The sequence below is a fragment of the Prosopis cineraria genome, unplaced genomic scaffold (genome assembly GCF_029017545.1).
Source record: "Prosopis cineraria cultivar Desert tree isolate PC_DT_omini unplaced genomic scaffold, ASM2901754v1 PC3, whole genome shotgun sequence".
Classification (NCBI taxonomy): domain Eukaryota; kingdom Viridiplantae; phylum Streptophyta; class Magnoliopsida; order Fabales; family Fabaceae; genus Prosopis; species Prosopis cineraria.
In genome coordinates this window covers 46,857,544-46,878,800 of record NW_026555334.1, presented here as the reverse complement: position 1 = coordinate 46,878,800, position 21,257 = coordinate 46,857,544, and the positions used below count along the sequence as shown (strand labels likewise).

General features: G+C 35.6%; 1 protein-coding gene across 1 annotated transcript; it reads right to left on the bottom strand.

The window, feature by feature from the left end:
* Window positions 1–5,239: 5,239 nt before the first annotated feature.
* On the bottom strand, window positions 5,240–6,923 carry LOC129305113 (transcription factor bHLH96-like). The gene is made up of 3 exons (XM_054945044.1): window positions 6,316–6,923; window positions 5,863–6,234; window positions 5,240–5,764 (listed from the first exon to the last, which is right to left on the bottom strand). Exons 1-3 carry the CDS (start codon window positions 6,796–6,798, stop codon window positions 5,639–5,641), a joined length of 981 nt encoding a protein of 326 aa, XP_054801019.1. The 5' UTR covers window positions 6,799–6,923; the 3' UTR covers window positions 5,240–5,638.
* Between the last annotated feature and the right edge of the window lie 14,334 nt (window positions 6,924–21,257).

The window sequence follows — 21,257 nt, the reverse complement described above, 5'->3', positions numbered from 1 at the left end:
GCGGAAAATATTCTTGGTATAATTCGTGACGTTATAGTTATACTGCTCATCTTTATCATTTCAGTGTAAATAGATATAACATGAATTTCTGGCCAGTCGTGAAATGATTTTGAATTTTGATCTGACACTGATGGAGAACGAACCTACGAAAAGACCTCTATTAATTAAATTTTTTTTTTATAATTTTCTCAAACTACTTACGAGTATCTCTCCTAATTGGGCCCAACTATCAGTTCTTATAAATTTAAAACCTTTGTTTTATTTAATTGAAATTACTGTGTTTTTAGTATTACTATGACGATAGAGCCATGATTCCATTTTGATTAGAGACGCAGTGCATGAAAAGTTTTTAAACATTACTCCTATAAATGAGGTTAAGAAAGCTTATCTATTACTTTCAGCATTTCAAAGAAAAAATATTTTCTACTGGGGCCTACTTGTGCTTACTGGAAAAAATAATGAAAGTGTTTTTATAAAAAAAAATTAGGATTGAATCACTTAATGCTGTGCTGACGTGAGATGGAGGTTCCAGAAGGAGCCTCAAGCTTTTGCGTGAAGGCGTTCGCTAGAACCAAGGACTGATTGACCCAATAAAGTAAGAAGGACGCTCCAATGATGGCAGCTTTTTACATGAAAATTGTAGCCAACGAAAACTTTTTGCATGAAAAAGCTTACACCCATGCTGTGTCTACTGTCCAAGCAGTGAAATTTTGTCAGTTTCTGTGATGTCAAAGTTGGAAATGTTTTGTGTGTTGTTAGAGATGCAAGTAACTTTTTATTGGGTAAGGTATAGGTTGCACGTAGTATATAATTTCGACCACCGTATGTTCCTCGAGAAAATTCTCATTGTCAGAAATTAATATTACTCTATGAAATGGAAAGAGTTGGTTGTTTTTCGGAAGTATTCCAAATATTTGAGTGATGATTTGCGAGTTAAGGTTTGTATGGGGGAGGTACAAAAAAAGTGTCAGACAGAAGGAAGTCAAGCCGGGCCGGATCACTATGGGCTGTTAGATCGTAAACTTGCAGGGAAAGAGAGGGATGGAGAAAGGAATATATCTGGGCCGGCTCGAGTTGGCCATCGTCTCCATCATCTTTTTTGCTCAATTATACTCTACAAGATTCTCTCGATTTTATGGGTGAAAAGGGAATAATTTTAGTTCTTGATCATCATGCTGAGAAAAGAATAAGTGCATCATGAATTGTGTCATTGATCTAAAAGGAAGTAGAATAATGTCACTTGTGGACCAACACTAGTCATTCATATGTAGCGAGAGGGTATATTCAACGTTCACTTTCTTTCTTTTTCACAAAGCATTCATCTTTGATTTTCCAGCGACTTGGTCCTCCTGTTGCTTTGCTCTGATCCGTGATTGTTCTACGTTGATAGCTCTGCCCCAGGCTTTTTCCTTTTTGTTCTGTATATATATTTCTTTTTCTTGCTCAGGAATTCAGCCCCAAGCTAGATCCAAATCACATACATATAATCTGAATCCCTGGAAAGTGTTTATTATATATATATATATATATATAATAAACACTTTGCCTTGAACATCTTCCTCTGGCAGGATATATTTAAGTCTAGAGGTAGAGATGAATTGGAATCCCTGGAAAGTGGTGAGGGCTATAGAAGAGAACAAGAAGATAAAGACAAAAGAAGGGTGGGTGGGGGCGTTTAGGACTCGGAATCTTCTAAAACAAAACACTCAGCGGAGCTTCTTTACGATACGATGCAGGAGACCAACGTACGCTGAGACGCCCAAGCTCCGCGGTTCATGTGAGTTCTCTGACACTGTACCCCAAAAACTAAAATAATGTTATTATTAAGCAATCCAGCAGCAAAGGATATGGGTATCGATCATTACGCAATCATGGGGCGTCGAGAAAATTCCCAAGCCTCTCAGAGCCTGCGCATATATGCTGTATATTGCATCTCTCATCAGTCACGAGAATTTTTCCAGCATGTCATTAATGAATTCATGTGAGGGGGAGAAGAAGCTAGGTTTGAGAGATATTGCTAGAATAGAAGACGATTACCTAGCCAAAGAAGAAGATTCCAAGAATATTGCACAAGGATCCGCTCAAAAACCATTTAAGTTTACCCTTATGTTATTTTTTTTTTAAGTATTTGCCCAAATATATGTGTATTTTTTTTTGAATTTTTTAATAAAAAATAATTATTTTATAATATTATATTCCTTAATATATTTCAAGAATCATCTTGTTTTTAACATTATTATTGATATTTTTAATATTTTATTTTCAGTAATTTTTTAAAGTAAGTTTTAATTTGATAATATATAAAAATAATGAATAATTTTTAATTATGCATAGTTTTTGAAATTATTATTTTTCATTCTAATATTAATTTCACACGAAAGGTCAAAAAATATTTTGCTTGAGTAGGGCCAAATCTGACCAAAAATACACATTGGGATGGGCGCCAGGCTATAGTGATGCCCGGCCGTGTCCAGCCCTGTTAGGAGTGTACGTGGCCTAAATATTTAAACACGTGTAATTCAATACAAAAATACTAATCCATGTGTTGTCAAAATCTTAGACATATAACGAGGAAAGTGTGTATCCATAATGGTTTCTAACACTTTGCCATATATAGTTTTCAAACGTAAGGAATAATGTGTTAGGATTTTGAAATTAATTCTAGAATCAAAATTATAGGTTTACGAAAATTTATCCAAACAATCTTAATTTTGTAAAGTTTTATTTTATAGAAGCTATTTTTTTTTATCCATTTGAGAATCAATTCTTAACATTTGAGTATTTTTTTTTTTATAATGGATGGTGAAAAATCATCCAAATATCTTTAATTATCATAATTAATTTCAGAAAACATCGTCCAAATATCATCAGATTTTATTAATCAAACCTCCAATGGTATGCTTACACTTAGAGAAGGAAAGAGGGAGAAGCGACTGAATTTGCTGTCAACAACACAAGTCCAATAGGAGTGTGATATTAGTTAGCATCCCTTAAAAAACAAAAACAGAGAGACAGAGACTGAGAGAGGCTTCTGGCCGGTGCTTTCAAGAATCAATATGGATCCGTATAACTTTATTGTTGCAGAACATGCTCGATAAGCCCACCAGCAGAAATGAAGGTTCATTAAATTTGTAGTGATTCGTCCGTGAACTGATCGTACAACTTCAAGGGCCCCACTGACTTTTGCTCTTTACCTTGCTTTTCCATCTGAATCATGGATCCGGCCCCCACTTGGATCTCCTACTGGGTCTTGCTAAATTGCAAAAATTATTGCAGGTGCCAGATACACGACGATATATAATGTAAACAAATAATTGCATCATGAATTAGCACTCCTAATTACCCGTACACCATGCTACACCCAGCACGCATACTGTGTTAGCGGCAGCATCGTCAAATGCTGACTCAGTACCTTGTGCAACCACGTTCTTTCCATTTTAATTTAGTCATTCAGTTTTGATTCATGCAGCCTTTTACTTTCAATAACAACTACTACATTCATGGCATTATAATTAAAATGGTTTTTTTTCTTCTTTTTTGAATATGGAATATATTGAATGTTCAGCTGATTTTTTTTTTTTTTTTTAAGAATGTGAAATTTGTGGATACAATAGTACGCAGAGGTGGATGAGGACAGAAGGGTTAGGTCTGGGGAATCAGTCGTTGGCGGTCGCAGGCTGTAATTCCACCTATTGAAGTAGTAGCAACTAGCAAGTCGCCGAGTAGATGATGCCTCTTCTTTGACCCTTTTGCTTTTCTACACTTTTTACTAGGGGTGTTCAGTCCGGACCCGTCCCGATTGGTCTGGTATCGTCCCGATCATATCGGGACGGGTCTTGTCCCGGCCCGAAAATAATCGGGACGAGACTTTACGGGACGGGACAGAAAAGAGGTTCGGGACGGGACGGGACACGGGATTACCATCGGGACGTCCCGTCCCGTCCCGAATATTATATATATTATTTTTTATTTTAAATATATTAATTATATTAATATAATTTATACTTATATTAATTATATCAATTATAATTTTAGAAGAGTAATTAGCTTAGTACATCTTCACTAAAGTAGAAGAACAATGATTTGATGTTATGTTTGACTTGTCTGTTGTTACTAATCTTATAGTATAAAGATCATTTGTATTTATTATTATAATGTGTAGTTATGATTAATATAATTCAATAATTGATTTTAAATTATTGTTATTTATGTACTTGTGTTGTTTTGATTTTAAACTTAATAAATTATATGATTTAAAATTTTAATGAATGTTATTATCCAGATCTTTTTTCGATATTATTCCATTTATCGGGACGGCGGGACGTCCCGATCTTGTCCCGGTCCCGTCCCGACTCTTAACGGGACGGGACGACTTTCGGGACGGGACGGGACACGGGACCAAAATTCAGTCCCGATCTTTTTCTCGGGACGGGCCGTGTCCCGTCCCGTGAACACCTACTTTTTGCCGCCTGATAATACACATATGTGGTGGGCCCAAAACGATCTAAATCAAACCTGTCATCCTTAAAATTTTGAATTAATGTTGAAATTTCAAAATTTGCAACTAAAGGGTCTCCGGCGCGTGCTTTAAAATTCCAACAAGGGTAGCGTTTCAAATTAATTGCCCAAACGTGTCCGAGCTAAAGAGGGACAAGGGAGAAACGGCCGCTAGCTTCGCAGAAGCTTTATGGACGGACCCCGCCGCGGGCTCAAATTATCTTCGCCTTTCCCTCGACCCCACTCTTTGCACGCTGTCCGGTGCCAAGTGGCCGGAGGTAGGGACCGAGTCACGCAAATCACTGACTGCCCCCATTAACTAAACTATGAGGCATAAGCACAAAGAAGAGTGTCATTATTTCAACTTTTTTAATTATATGATTACAAGATAAATTCCCCCGTCTATATTGCAAATCTACCAACTTTTTGCTAATTTTATGCTTATTTAATCTCGCAACAGTAACGGTCACTTCGGAGTCAAATCATGATTCCACAAAAAAGCTCATCTAATTAATCATCCTTCCTCATTCACTCCTGTAATTGTACGCACGATTCCATTATTCATCCCTAATTTGATTTACTCCTGAACCATATTCCCTCCGTGTAATCCGACCTCGGCATTCCTGCTGATCTGGCTGCCATTTGTTTTGCTGTCAGCGAGCCACACGCTCCATCAAATTAAAGAAATTTATTTTTCTCAAGAAAAGAAAAGAAACGCGCGCGTGCTTTAAGTATGCTTGAATTCAGAAAGTAAATAATTTAATACTTGAAAATCCTCAACTTATTATCAGTGATTGATAATACACATGAATAAAAATATAAAATAACATAAAAAAAGTTAAATTATATTTCGCGAGTGATTTGGAATTCACACGAGGAGAAGAGGGAGAAGCTGATGAGAATGAACATTTTGGTGGAGGGAAGAAAAAGGGGTGGGGGGGTTGGAAGGTGGAATTTATTGAAGAAGAGAGCGAAGATGAGGGCCTACCACCATGAAAAGAAGGCAGGCAGGCACAACAGAATTGACCAACCCTCGCTTTCTGTGTCTGCCTCCAGCCCCATTCCTACAGCCTCCCTCTCCCATGAGACTCAACTCCCACTTGTTTGATTCATCACTCGTTCGCCCCAGCTTTTAACAAAATTATGTATACCCCACACCAGTCGGGTCTTGATTCTGCACCCCGCACTCTTGTTCCATCCCCTCCAGCGTTTTGTACACTGCTCCTGCTATCTCTTCCACCGATCCCAGCTTGCATTCTTCTTCCAACTGCTCCCGCCCAAATTAAATTCCCGTTATCAATTATTAATTGAATTCACCACCTCAAAACAAGCACCCCAGAGAGAAAGAGATATCTATGTGCATACCTTGACGCTGATGCAGTAGAGCACGATATCGGCGGTTGTGGTCACGTTGAGATGCAAGATCGTGAGACGCATGCTGTACAGCGCCGACACTATCCTCAGCAGCTGCTTCGGTCGCTTCCTTGACCTTATTTTCAGATTCGCGTGGCTCTCCACCATCGTCACCTCTATATCTGCGATGCACGTCCCCGACGGTGCCCCCCCCGTCATCATCGGACTCTCCCCGCTCCCGCTCGGACTCGTCGAGTACTGCGGAAACGTGAAGAACTCTGAGAACGGCGTCTTCTCAGATTTCTGGCTCCCCAGAAACTGCAGCCTCTGCTCCAGCTCCTTCACAAAATTGATGGCCCCTCCTATTATAGACGCCTGATCGCCCTGCATAATCATTCAGTTCACGAAATTATTACCCCGTCCCTGCCTCCTGCAAAATACGCGACGAATGAAATCAAAAGGTACCCTTTGGACGTAGGAGTCAGGCATGAGAGAGCGAAGAACAGAGAGGTACTCGTTCATCTGCTTTCTTCGATTGCGCTCCACTGCAATGTGCGTCATTCTCTGGTTCTCGATCTCCTCCTTGTTCTTTCGGGTCCTTGCCCTGCGTCTCTTGGGACGAGAATTCGAGGAATCCGCTTGAAGGGCTTCCGACGAGGGCGTCGGGTTGTTACTGGTGTCGGAGGACGCGCGATTCGGGAGATGCAGTTCAGAAGAGCAAATATTAGTCCAGTCTCCGAAACCATAATTTTCTGTTTGGTCGTCAAGAAGATTGAGAAAGCCGTCGTGGTGGTCTTCCTGTTTGTGAAGGTTGAAATCGTCGTGGAAGGGCCAGAGGGGATAGAGATCCTTGGCAGCGCCATAGCCGAATGGGTAGTCTTGAGGGAAAACCACGGCTTCCAGCGCCATCGAGCTCTGGCTGTCTCTCTCTCCCTCAGGGAGGCACATAAATACAACACTCAATTTTTCACGTCTAGATCTGGTGGTGATGAGTTATAGATATAGAGAGAGATTTCAGAAGTATAAACTATACAACTAAACCGAGATGCGATTCTCCTTGGGAGCACTTCTTTCGGCTTATAAAGGCAGACCCTCACTTACACATTGGACAGTACTCCTGCACGTGAAATATAATGAAATTATTATTATTCTTATTTTTATTAATCATTGTTCCAACAGAAACTTATGTGAATAAATTAAGAAACAAGCAAATATATATATTAAAAAAAAACAGAGAAAATTAAGGACTGTGCTCGGAGTGTGGTATGTAAAATGACATGCTTGTGCTTTGAACTCCTAACCAGTATCAACAGCATGCGTTACTTTCTAGGTTTTCCGTCGCTGATTCTCTTACATGATAAATCAACGACCACGAATTGACATGAAATACTATTTTTATTTTTACGGAAAATATGGAAATTAAAGTAATTAGATATGGACATATCCTTATCAAAGCTTATAGCAATAGCTAATCATTGTGGTCATAGAGAGTTGCATCCTGTTCCCTGTCGTGTCCCGTGCTGGCCATTATTAAGTTGCTCTCGTGAGCCATCTCATTTTATCTCTGGATGCCCCTTTGTGAAATGACTACTATTTTCTCTACATATACATCTCTCTCTCTCTATATATATATATATATGGACATACTCCCCCAAACTTTCGTTTGCATTATCTATATCCTTTCCATATATAGAGTAGTAAGTGAAGACGAAATTGCATAGCATGTGAATCAGCAACTAGGGAACAGCTTTTCTGCGGTATCAGTGTTTTCTGTCGTGGTACAAGACAAAGTAAAAATAACTGGAAATAACTTAACATGAAAGAGTATATTATATATTTTTTAATTTGCATTTTGAGGCTGCCATTGCATCACGTAAAAGCTTGGTTTGAAGCTGTAGTATGAAGGAGCATGAGGAGGAATTGGAAGACAAAAGGAGGGATCGATCGCGATTAGGGCAATAATAGGGGTGGGAAGGCAGAAGCGAACATGTTCCGATGAAAAACTCGAAAAGAAATTAAAGGCTGACACAGAGATATACATATTTTCAGAGATCAGAGATTCCTCAGAGAGAAAAAGCTTATGAACTTTGTCCATTTGAGATAAAAGAGAGTGAGCAGCAGCAGTCAGAAATTTGCAGAGAATCCGTAAGCTTCAAAACAAACACTAGCTGCCAAACCTTCCGCAATAGGGAAGCCCTATGTTCCTAACTCCCAAAAATCACTCCAACTATGTAATATGCAACTTGTTTTCCGTCGTGGCTTCCTAATTTCTCTATGATTATAAATTTATAATATAACCAGTCTCTATGCTATCGGATTATTACGGCTTTCTGAATTTTCTGAAAATTTCTCGTGACAAAACTTAAGGAGCAATAAGCACAAGGTATAGAAAAAGAGCGGACTTATATATACCATATGCACTATATATATATATATATATATATATATATATTATTACACTCTGAGTTCGTTGATGATGATGAGTGCTCCCAGTTCTTTTGAGGCTGGATAAAATAATGCAATTACGTGCCACCCAACTGATTAATTATTTATAGCTAATAGTTTTAGTGTTGATATCAAAAGTTTAAAGTTTTGGCTACCTAAAAGATAAAACTTACATACATAGCCTTATACTTAATATACTTATGCCCAATTAAATTATCACAAGTGAACTTAATATATTAATTAAATTAATAGCAAAAATTTATTATAAAATAAATAATATATAAAATATTTACATATGTCTTAATTTAATTGAAAACAAGCACATTAAATATATAAGGCTATGTAAATAAGTTTTTTCCAAATTAAAGCTAATCACGCGAAACATTAGACTTAACTGGAACTTAAACATTGAATGAATAAAAAATATCGTTACATTATAATAGATACCTTGATAATGAAGTGTATTGATGACAATTAATTAGTCCCGTTAGATGAGCCCTTTTATTAGCCTAGAGAAAGAACAAAGAATAATATGTTCATACACAGAAGACAGCATCTTCTCAGTGGTCATCAGTACGATTACTAATTTGTTAGGTTTAAGGTGCTCTTGTTTTTTTTTTTAAGTACTGTAGCAAATGAGAAATTGCCCGTCTCTTGTCACCTTTGTCCTTTTGTAAGTGGGGGCCTCTTATACCCTTAATTATACTGTTGGTTTGCATATTTAAATACTGATATTAGTTAATATAATAGGCATCATTAGTAGACAGTGCTGTTTGTGGCTTTTTGGGAATGATATTATGTAATGTATACATCACCTGAACTGGGAAGAGTTGTCTTGTCCCAGTTATTATTAATATACACTGAACGTACCAAGGTGCACATGTTTTAATAATAAAAAAAAATTCCGTCTAATATTACCTTATTACCCAAGAATCTGTCATATTTTATGAGCTAGTATATGTATAATATATTTGTTCTTATGTGGATATGTGTGATTGGAATTGATATATTTCCAGTTCTAGAGGACAGCCTGCCAAAAGCAGCTGTGTTATTAAAAATGTTGTATATATTTCCGTTTTTAAAATCACAAGGGATTGATTGTCAAATTTCATGGAAGACGAGGGACATGATTAAACAATGACAACTACTCATATATAGGAGCATTAAACATTGAAAACTTTGAGAACTTAGTGCTGGCGTTGATAATGCTACTATTATAGAACATCGTTACCGACAACCTTATTGTGCACATTAATTAGTAATAATCTCGACTTTGTTCGTTTCACACGCATATAAAACTAGCGGTACTCTAACTAAAGTGCAGAGCCCGAGAATAAACATGCATACCAGAGGTAGGTCAAATATTATTTGTGTACGTGGAATACGAACACACGAAAACCCAGGCACTCATCATGTACAACTATAAACCATGAATGTGAAGTCTGCATTAATCAGCTAGCGATGATATTTTAATTTAGCCAGGTAGGTCAAATAATCAATTATCAATTAATTCTAAAAAAACATGACTAGCAGTGTCATGATCAAGCGACCACCGTCCATATTAGAAATTCGACCTGATAGAGGATCAAAGATAGAAGACAGAGTTGGTAAATCCACACTAAACTACAATATAATCAGTAATAAGTAGTGGATGTAGTTAGGGCTATGGCCATTATTTAGGTATTAGGCCGGCCGGTTCAATATCTCAAATCCATACACTTCATTGCACAAGTCAATATATTAGCTACAACAAATATATACTGTCACGAATGGAATTTTATATATATATATATATATATATATAAGACTTAACAGGACTACATGCATTTAATCTCTGGTTGGAGTCAATTTCCAAATTTTGTAGGCAAATTAAGGTCGCTAATTAATTTTGATTAATTTATTAACTGGCTAGCTAGTAAGACTTAATGTAATGGGTCGAATTATTATATGTGAAATGGCTTAACTGATTTGCGGCGTTGCCATGCAAGTTGGGCTGAAGAGTGGAGGGAAAGGTTCGGTTCATTTGAATCTCGATAAAAATACAGGAAACTTAATCTTGTCTGCATCTTACGTGGTTAATGAGCGTACATGTGCATAGACAGAAACAAATGAGGTTTAATTACAAGGATTCAGATTTTGTTGTTGCCCTAGAACGACGGAACAAAACCCAGTGGTCTACTCTTGGTTTTGTCCCTTATGCAATTCAATAATTACACGATGCTTATCGTTATATTATCACTCATATTCTAGCAGTGTACAGAACAGCAGGGATGGATCATCACCCTATAAATGATGAGACACCACATCATAATTAATTAACCTTTCAATCACTACTGTATCAATACAAATTCTAAGGAAATCCAAAACTGTGAAAATTATATATATTCATCTAGGGTTAAACCCAAGCCCGAATAGTATTGCCTGTGAGGGACCATACTGCTAAAGTATAGCGTAGTGCTCCAAGATTTCAGGATAGTATATAGCTATAATAATATCGTCTGTGAGGGACCATCAATCCAAATTCCAAAACTAGATCTAAAAGCTTCATTACCCGGTCATCTAGCTATACATAAACTATATATTAACACTAGTCTCTGATATAAAAACCATTAAGTGGCCCACTTGAATGAATTGTAAAATGCACAGCTGCCTTGCGGAATCAACTTATGATAGAATGGTGCAGATGAGATGCAGTGCACGCGTGAGTATTACTGTGCACACACACGGAGAGAGAGACAAGCTAATTCTCAGGGGAGTTATAATCATAAAAAAATGCTTGCTTGGGTGTGTCAATCCATTATATGAAGACCGTACCAGGAATTGATATAGGAAGAGGCGGAGAAGGCAAACTCGCTTTGTCCTACGACTAATAAAAAGATGGATTGGGGTATCCCCGAAAAGCCCTTGCTTTATTCTCACTTCACTGTGAACTGTAGAAGCATAAAAAAGCAGTGATAAATTTGACAGGGATGGCGCTGAGTGACAAAAAACCTTATCACTTTAAAATCTTTCATCATGTGAAACCATGCCTTTGGTGGGTCCTCATAATCAATGCTTTATTCTTTAAACTTGGAAAAAGAGCAAGATCCAGTACATATTATGTATATATGTCTGCGCCACAGAGAAAATAATGAGCCGCACAGTCGCAAAAAATCATGTGTTGCCAATGAACCTGCAGACCCACACACGGGTCAGTTTTCGAAGCCAATTCAGCCAGAGAAATCAATCGCAAAAGGTAGAGAGAAACTTTGTTAATTCCACAAATGTATATCCTAATGCACAGGCAAAATCAACTCCATTCCAAAAGCTTTTATCGTGAAATTTTTGGACCAAGCCCGCAACATATATCCCCACCTACCTTCTTTACGTCACTGTCCCAAATACCTTTGCTTCGTTGTTATCATTAATTATATTATGTTTGTTATAGTGACAAGTTCACTCGCCTCCAATCAGATTCTTCTCAAGGCTTTTGGCATCTCCAGGTGTGAGCAGGCCACCCTTCATTTTTATTTCCAAGACATCATTACATTACATCTCACGCAATGGCAATCTGTTTTAAGACTCTCAAAAGGTATCCCATTATGCATATGATCAGCAGGCCATGCAGGCTTGAGTTGTTGGTTCAGTTCACTCACCTAACAAGGGTCGATTTTAATATGTAAGAATTAATCAAGACGAAAGAGACTTAGTTAATAAAGTAAGCGTATGAGTGTGAATGTTGAAATATGAGAGAGGGCATGCATAGAAGGGAACAAGAACATCAAGAGATCAATAACTGTATATATAATGTTGAGATATAATGTAGTTGTTTATGAAAGTCCACGAAAGGGGGAGCGGTAACTATAAATTTACTCAGCTTAATGTATCTAATGAACCTTTGAAATAGAGGAGAGAATTGAAAATTGGTGATGATCTGGGCATAGATAAGAAGAGGAGAATGACGGGCGAGGGTTGAAGAGAGTCAAATACAGGAAATTTGGTTTCAAAAAAGCGAGACACGAGTTTGATTTTTAGGAACGGGGTGGCAACCCCCTTCATCCCCCCTCGCCCACAACCTCGTGGAGGGTTAAAAAGTGAAATAATTTTTTTATAGGATACATAGTCATCCATGAACTTCCAACATCCAAGAGGTTAAAATTCTAGAACTCGATGCGTCAGAGCCAATAGCAAGATCAAGAAGGGAAAGGCTATCAACATCCCTGAAGGCCGAAGCGTGTTGATGTGTGTACTCTAAGTGAAAAACGATCTCAAAGGAAGGAATTCATATATGAAGGAGCAGCAACGGAGATGGCAAACTGTGTGTGATTGGACGTAAAAGGAGGGGATTTGTCGGGGCGTGTTTGGAAAAGCACCTCTCCAGATTGATCGTGGAACGTACACGTGTGACCAGGCCCCCATGGACGGCCACGGAGCTGGGAGAATGAAAGGGGATGATTGGCGAAATAAAATCAGGCAATCACCAACCCTTCCCTCCCAGTTCTCCTCTCTGTTGAGTATTGATAAATCAAATATGTGGGAAGCCAATGGGCAAGGTATACCTGGTATTCATGTGATGAACGAGCGAGCAAGGGAGCTAGTCTGATCATATATATATATATATATATATATAATGGCTGGCTGGCTCGGAAAGCGTGGGTGGGGGCCTCCACTGCCCTCGCGTTCCTGCAAAACTAGATCTCCTTTCACCAAATATTGTTGTTGTGCCCTTGTCTGCCTGCCCCGACTCAATTTTATCCTACCCATTATTATTTACGTGTCCGCTCAACAAATATCAAAAGAAAAAAATACAACCAAACCCCAAAATATATATATATATATATATATATATATATATTCAAGCGAGGGAACTGGAAATGAAGGAGCGGGCACCAAACCGAGTCATGAGCGCAACAGTTTGCATCAACTTCCTTCCTTTACGCTTTTTCACTTGTCCGGGTCTATCCTAATTCCTGAAACAGCCTGTTTTTTTTACTCTCAAATCTCTCCGCACTGTTTAAAGACAACTTCTCAACACAAACTATATATGTTAATATTGATGAGGTTCGTAAAAATATGTAAAATTTTAAATATATCTCTATATAAAAAATTTAAAAAATAATATCATATTACTTTTTTTTTCTCATAAAAGTTAATTTTAAAAATACTTTTTAAATATTATCTAAAAATACATACCATAACTTATAAATGAAATTAAATAAATTTTTTAAAATGTGATTTATAAATAGAGTCGAAGGGAGTATAAATATACACGTGTGTCCCTGGTGCCTTGTATGTTTTTCCTCCCTCATTTTTTCTTTCTCATTTTCTACTCCTATCAAGCGAAAATATATTTTTCCTCCTGTTTTTTCTTAATCAATGCTTCCATTTAAACATATCCGGTACCTATGTTTATCTTTATAAATATTCATTATCCACTACATTTACAAGAGCCATATATTATATTGTATGACTCCTTCTCCTTCATCAGCGTCGTTACCGGCCAGCTGAACTTCATATCTAAATGGAACGGTCATTATAAAGTAAGTATTCGTGTACTCTTTATATGCGTGCTTGTATATTTCTCTTTATCTGTATCTTAGAATCCATTCGCATTCCTCACTCACGACTTTCGTTAATTTCCTAATACGTATATATCGTTTATTTCCTGAATAAAGAAAATGGCATGCATTTCCCTCCCTGCATCTACCCCATTTCTTTTTATATTTATTTAATTAAGTTATAGCAGACAAATCGTGATCCAATTAACTATCTCAGGCTGTGCATGAAGGCAATTCCCTGTCCCAGTCTAACACGCATTATCAAATACTTATAACCCAATATGAGTCATGAGCACTCGACCACACGCCCACACGTACATGAAAGCCATAACGCTATCGATATTCGTGTACAGTTTTAAAATAATTTTCAATCACAGGAAGGTCACATAACACGTGGTTGGAAGATAGTTCTGAGACGAGGCCCCCGCGATTTAATGTGTATTAAAAAATTCCCATTGTCATTTCGTGTGAAGATATTTTCAGTATTTCACGTCCTATAGCTTCCTATGTATATGTAGACCGCATAGCTATTCGACATGCATGCACGCACGCACAACACCAAACTGTACAATTATTACGCATTAGTATATTACAATGCATCCATTAATTAATTAATAGTTTAGTTCCAACTATTTGAATGTGCATTCATTAACTTCCATGATCATCCCTACAAGGTAATTTGTCGCCGAGAATAATTAACGGAAACGAGCGGAGGACCATCCCAGTTAGGAGGAAGTTGGAGGATCCGAACTAGGTGGTAATGACTGGTGCCGATCATGACAAGGGGATCAAATAACAGGGGAATCCCAACTACACAACAATGAGTTATAACATATGCCTGTGATTATTATTGTTTCTCCCGTAATAATTGTGCCAATTAACTAAGAAGCTATGCTAGCTTAACTGTCATATGTCTCTTTCCCTTCTAGTTGTCCTGCAATCCATAGTATCAGTTATTAAGTCAGTGGCCTGTAATAATTTTGGAGGTTCTTCAATCATGTTGTTGTCTGAGATCAGCTGGCGGAAGCAAGTGTGTGGAAAAGGAATAAAATAATAAGAGAGGGTTGAATTAGTAATTAACAAATTGGTCATCATGATAATGATGGCGATAATGGTTGCTTTGAACCTAAACAAAATTCCAAACGACATAGGCCTAATTAAAGGGAGACCTAGACGAAGCATTTTCGGATTTTCATGTCCGCTCTCCAATTCATTTTGCTATTTTCTTGGGGTCCATTCTGAAGTTGACATTCCCAACTTGCATTTTTGTTCTTATTGCGTCTTCCCCCCACCCCACCTCTAACACTTTTTCTCTCCCTCCTATCTCTTTAATTTGTTCATGTATTCCTATTAGTAAAAAGGCATATATGTGTGATAGCCCTTATGGTTTTTTTTTTTTTTTTGGCCGGAACACCTTGTGGTTTGTATTAGCTACTGCTTAATATTTTTCCGTGGGCTCTATATAAAACCAGACCGTACACACCAGGAGAAGTACCGGAACAAAACCCTCAATTACTAAATGGTGCGTGTTGTGTTGAACTCCACGATTCCAATATCATCAAAATTAATAATATAAATTATGGTTGAATATTCTATTTTTGAAAAAGGAAAGAAAGAAGGGCGAGTCTCGCTGGAGAAATTAATCTATTTCAACTCAAATCGTAGCAGGCTGTGGCTCGAAATTCTCAAGCAAGAGAGGCCCACTAGCTACTTGGGCTCACTGGTCTGGCTGGGGCTTCAAGCCGGTCAATATCTTGACCCAAAAAACGGGGCGCCCACTTTCAGCCCAAAAATTTTGAGCCGTTCCCTCTTCGTCTCCAGCCGTTTAACACGGTGTCCCATTGAGTTCATACTCCATGGCTTAGGTGTGGAGTCGGGAAAATAGATTGAGCCTGCAGACTAACCCGTTTAATTCACAATTTTTGATGGGTTGGATTGAAAGAATTAACTCATTTTTTAAAATGGGTTGGGCTAGAAATGACGGGTTAAAACAGGCTGGCTCGTGGGTTAAACGGGCTGACTCGTGGGTTAGCCTATTTTTAAAAAAAAATAATTTATTTTTCAATCATAATATATCTTTTTATAAATCTACAATAATGAATATATTTCTCAAATTTATAATTTATGAGTCTCAATCATATTCTTTATATTTGAAAGATTATGCAAATATTTTTTATAATTTGCAAATGAAATTTTTATTATAATTTGTAAATTAATTATTTATTATTTTTTATATAAATATTTTAAATATATATTATTTTTTAATCTCATAAGATCTATTAATTGAATTTATAAATATAAATTAGTTGATAAAAATAATTTAGATTTATATTCAAATTTTATTTTAAAAAATAACATGAGAAAATCATTATCTATATATATGATATGTTGATTATAATTTTTAAATAATTTCTAAAAATAAAATTACATTTTATAGGTTGGCTCACAGGTTCGCTAGCCCGTCAATGTATGAGTTAAGTTAGGTTTTTCTAATCTATTTATTTTGGCGGACTGATCCAACCCAATCTCCTAATGTGCTAGCCCATGGAAAGCTGGCCTGCAACCCGTTTGCACAGCTCTAGGTGTGGCAATCGAGAGCTGAAGCCTCCACCATGGCACATTCTTTCATTCCTCCACTAGTACACCAAATTACTCTCTCTATCTGTGTGTGTGTGTGTGTGTGTGTTTTTAGTCCAGGATGTGATAAATTAAGCAGTAAAAATTGGAACGTTCTTCGGTTCTTCACTTGTTGATGCGTTTCATGAGTAGTAAAAATGATAGGATCGTGGGAAGGAGAAGGATCAGTCGAATAGGAAAATAATTGCCTGTAACATAAACCACGACGAAGTAAACAAGATTAAATTGTGTTAATATATATATTTTGAAAAGTGACCCATGACAAAGTCGATCCTTGTGAAGAAATGATGATAACAAGAAGAAGAAGAAGAGCCAAGTTTTGATTGATGGTATAGGCAAATATCTGGAATAGGAGATCATTGGATATAAGAAGGAGAATAAGGAATGGAAGCGGTAAGGCTGGGAATTAAACGTGGAAGGGGTGTCGTAAGCGCGGACATCATTTTAGAAGGATCGGCTTCTGGAAGGCGAGGAAAGAAGGGAGGACGATATCCATATACAGCAGACCGTTTCAACGGTCATTATTTTCATTTGAATTTGAGAGTGGCCATGCATGGACTCCCCAGCCGTACCCTTCCATTTATTCAAAAGTCAACGCTCTATCTCCCTCTAATCTCTCAATGTATCAAATATCCACAGGACATATTCCGAGAAAAACAAGAAAGAAAAGGCAGTTAAATATTCATTCAGTTTGACTGGCCATCCAGTTCAACATCTAATCTCAAGCTCCTGAGTTGCTCGCAGATTGTTTGACCCGGCTCGTTCCTGGCCACATCACATCACATTCACCCTCACACAAGCAGGTCTTCTCCCTCGATACTTCTTGTGCACACACCTTATTAGGTGGAACGATATTTCTCAGCCCTTCCTCCAGTTCTATTCGACATGTCTACTCAACATACTTTATATAGTTTTTCCTTTTCACACATGTCCTGGTTGGGGTAATTAAGGTAACACTTGCATGAATGAATAGATATTCGGAAAACCTCACAACTCAGCGTTAAATGATTAGTTTAAATATCTGTTTTTACACTCCCTTTCCCATCAAAACAATAAAATTTCACATAACAGTAAAAAAAAAAACAAGAAAAAACAAAAAATCATTATACCTCATGATTGCATATACTATACCTTGCAACAAATATTCGAGGTAGTATCTCCTAAAACAATGACACGATGACGGACGGGCTGATTCCTCGCCTCAATTATCATACGTCCATCAGTAACTTTTAAAATTTGTTTGCTGAAGTATATATTTAATCATTTATCTTTATACAAAATTTTATTTTAATTTTTTAATTTTATAAAATGTTTTTTTAATTCTTTATTCCTAGCACTATTAGTTTCATCTCAACAAATTTTTACATTGAACTTTTAAATATTGATAAAATATTCTCAACATATTAAGTTTATTTTTTAAAAAATAATAATGATTAACATAAAAAATAATTATTTAAAATTAATGATATTGAGATTAAAGGATTAAAAAGATACTTCATAAAATTAAGAGATTAAATTAAAATTTTATATAAAATTAGAGTATTATAAGTATATTTTAACCAAATATTTTTTAAGTCATGGATTTGAACTCTTAGAAAAGGTGGTGTATTTTAATCATGTGATGGATGCGCAACATCTTTCTAATTAAAAAAAAAAAAAACAGTAATCCCTTGGTTCTATGAAATACAAGATGAGAAAAATAAAGATGGCCGAATTAATTGTGCACAATTTCCGCCACGTGTAGCAGTGACAGTCATGATTAGATAGGCGAAATTTGCAAAGTGATGATTCGTTTAATTTGACAGGCCTGATCACCTTCATTGATTACTTAATTATAATCAATTCCATTGCTCTTGACCCCTTCAAGTTGCACGACTCTGTCTTCTACTGATTCCCGTTTCAGATTAATACGTCTTTTATGTTCTTGTTGTGTCAAATGTTCATTCTTAAAAATTGTTGTTTTGCTTATAAAAATAAAAAATGATACTCCCTCTATCAAGAATGTAAAATATTTTTAACTAAATTTCAACATCTAATAAAATAATTACTTACTTTTAAATTAACTTTATTTTTTCATATTTATCCCTATTAAATACTCTATAATAAATATAAAATCATTCATCAATAAAGGCACTTTTGAAAAGAAAAAGTAATCATTACATTTCAAAAAATTAAAAATACTTTATATTTTTTAACATTCAATCCCTTAAAAAATGACTTATATTTTTTTAACGAATGGAGTATAAACATTGCTTCTAGTTAAAAATGGTTAGAGTAGATGACTTGTGAGAGCACCAAAATACATTTGTACTTTACAAACTTTGAATTTTTTATACAGGAGAATGACAAAGAGATCCAAAAGGATTAATTAATTCAAGTTAGGTTTCAAATGACAAGCCCTAAAAATTTACAAGTCTATCTTTTAATTTTATAACTACATTGTGATGAATTTATAACTTATTTTTAAAATTTTAACATAATTGAAGAATAAAAAAATTTATTTTTTATGTTAAAATTTAGAATATAAGTTATAAATTCATCACAATAGAGTTGTAAAATTAAGAAATTAAGTAGCAAATTTTTAAAATTTAACACTTGAGATTTAACTTGAATTAATTGATCCTTTTAAGAACTCTCTATCATTCTCCCTTTTTTTTTTGTAGGTTTTAATGCTTCATCTCTACATCATCTCATAATCACAATATTTTTAATCAGAAAAATTAATCCCCCAATCCTTATAGTTTTCTCGAGTTTTTAATTAGGTCCTTATAATTTTTTTTCTTTTTATTGGGTGCTTTAAATTTATTTGATTAGATCCGTTAGTTCTTTATATTTAAAACTACGGCTGTCAATTATAGCCGACCCTTAAAAAAGCAAGGTCTAAACAAGCTAGCTTTAATAAGTTCAATTATACTTTGAGATTTTCTTTTACAAGGCTCAGCCTAACCCTCAGGGCTAAAGGATCAACTCTCAAGGCCTCGGCCCTATTTTTTTTTATTTTTTTTCAATTTAAAGTTTTAAAAAATATATTTATAATCCTAAAAAAATTATTACACATAAAATTAAATTTAAAAAAATAAATTTAAATTAATTCACACCACAACAAATAAAGAAAACTTAAATATCCATGTCTAATATCAAATGACAACATCAAAATTAATACCAATAAAAATTAGACTCGACTAACATTATCAGTTAAATCTTAATGAATGAATGGTAGAAGGATGAACAAGTCTAATATGTTCATTTCTTTTAGTTATATATTTAATCTTCTATTTTTATTTTTTAAAAAATAATAAAAGAGCTTAAAAGGGCTAACCCTTTTATTTTCAAGCTTAAAAGGGCTAACCTTTTAAGCCTGAATTATCATTTTTTGCTCCAAAATAGTGGCTCAGCCTTAGTTATTTTCGGGCTTAAAAAGGCTAGCCCGATGAGCTCAACCCTAATTGATAGCTCTATTTAAAACATTAAATAAGTGCTAACAGTGTTAAAAAAACTATTAAGTAGCAATGAAGTGACAAATAACCGGATAATTTTCTACACATCAAATCTGACCAAGCATCCACATAGAAAAACAAATACATTTTTTGAAGTAAGCCAACTTAGATCTACTTGTGTAAACTGAAGACATAAAAGCAGAAGCATAACCAAGAAGCTTCATACTTAGGTATAGCTCATTATTTCTTCTATTCCATCGAGTTTCAATACTAATGTAGAGAAGAAGGACATAAAATCATCATGGTCAAGCTCCATAAAGTTAGCAAGACAATCAATGTCTTCTTGCTTCATTATTTTTTCTCTCTCTTGAAGGTTAATCCAGATAGCTTGCACGTGCTAGGTTTCTACATGCTTTTTTTCCTCAATTTCTACTATATCTATTTTTAATTTATTGTGTTTTTTTTCACTTGCTTCATCTTTTTTCAATCTCTACATCTTTTACTTTTCAAATGCTATTCTTAGTTTGTCTACATTTTTTTTGGGTTTGAAATATTAAAAGCAAAATCCCATTTGGTCATCACACGATTCTAATTACTATTTATTTATAATATATAGAAGTGGCCAAAGTTGTGTTTTGTCTCAAGATATTCTCTTGTCTGTCTAAATGCCCGACCATCAGTATATTGTTTTAAAAAAAATTGTCTTAGATTAAAAATTAGAAAATTCAAACCTAATATGCAAGTTAAGGTATTAAATCTTAGGTATACAATGGAGCATCAAGAAAAGATAGAAGGAGCGAGTGGCGATGAAATGCTAGAATACTTAAATGATAGTGATGAAGTAGATTTGGGAGATGATTGCTTCAATCAATTTATCGACACATTGACATAATGGAGGATATGAGACAAGGTAGTGGGAGCAATTCAAATGTGTTAGAACACTAACATGCAGATTTACAAATTGTTCCTTCTTCTACAATGTTGGATGAGAACATTAGTGATTTGTTATCAAAACTAGAAGATGATGAGTTATATAAAGACTACGCAATTGATGAAGATGAAGATAAGCCAATAACAAATTACTACAAGCATAATCTAATGAAGATGTGCAAGGGCTTCAAATTTACTTTGGGAATGGAGTTTACTTCAATCAAACAATTTAGGGGTACTTTAAAGGAGCACTTTGTGTTGAATGATTATGCATTTGACTATATAAAAAATGATAAAGAGAGATGTAAAGTGAAAAGTGTGAAAAGATGTGGCTGGCTAATGTTTGTTAACAAAGAAAGTGACTTCCTAACTTATTGGCTAAAGAGACATTGAATCTAAGGCATGCATGTGGAGTAACAAT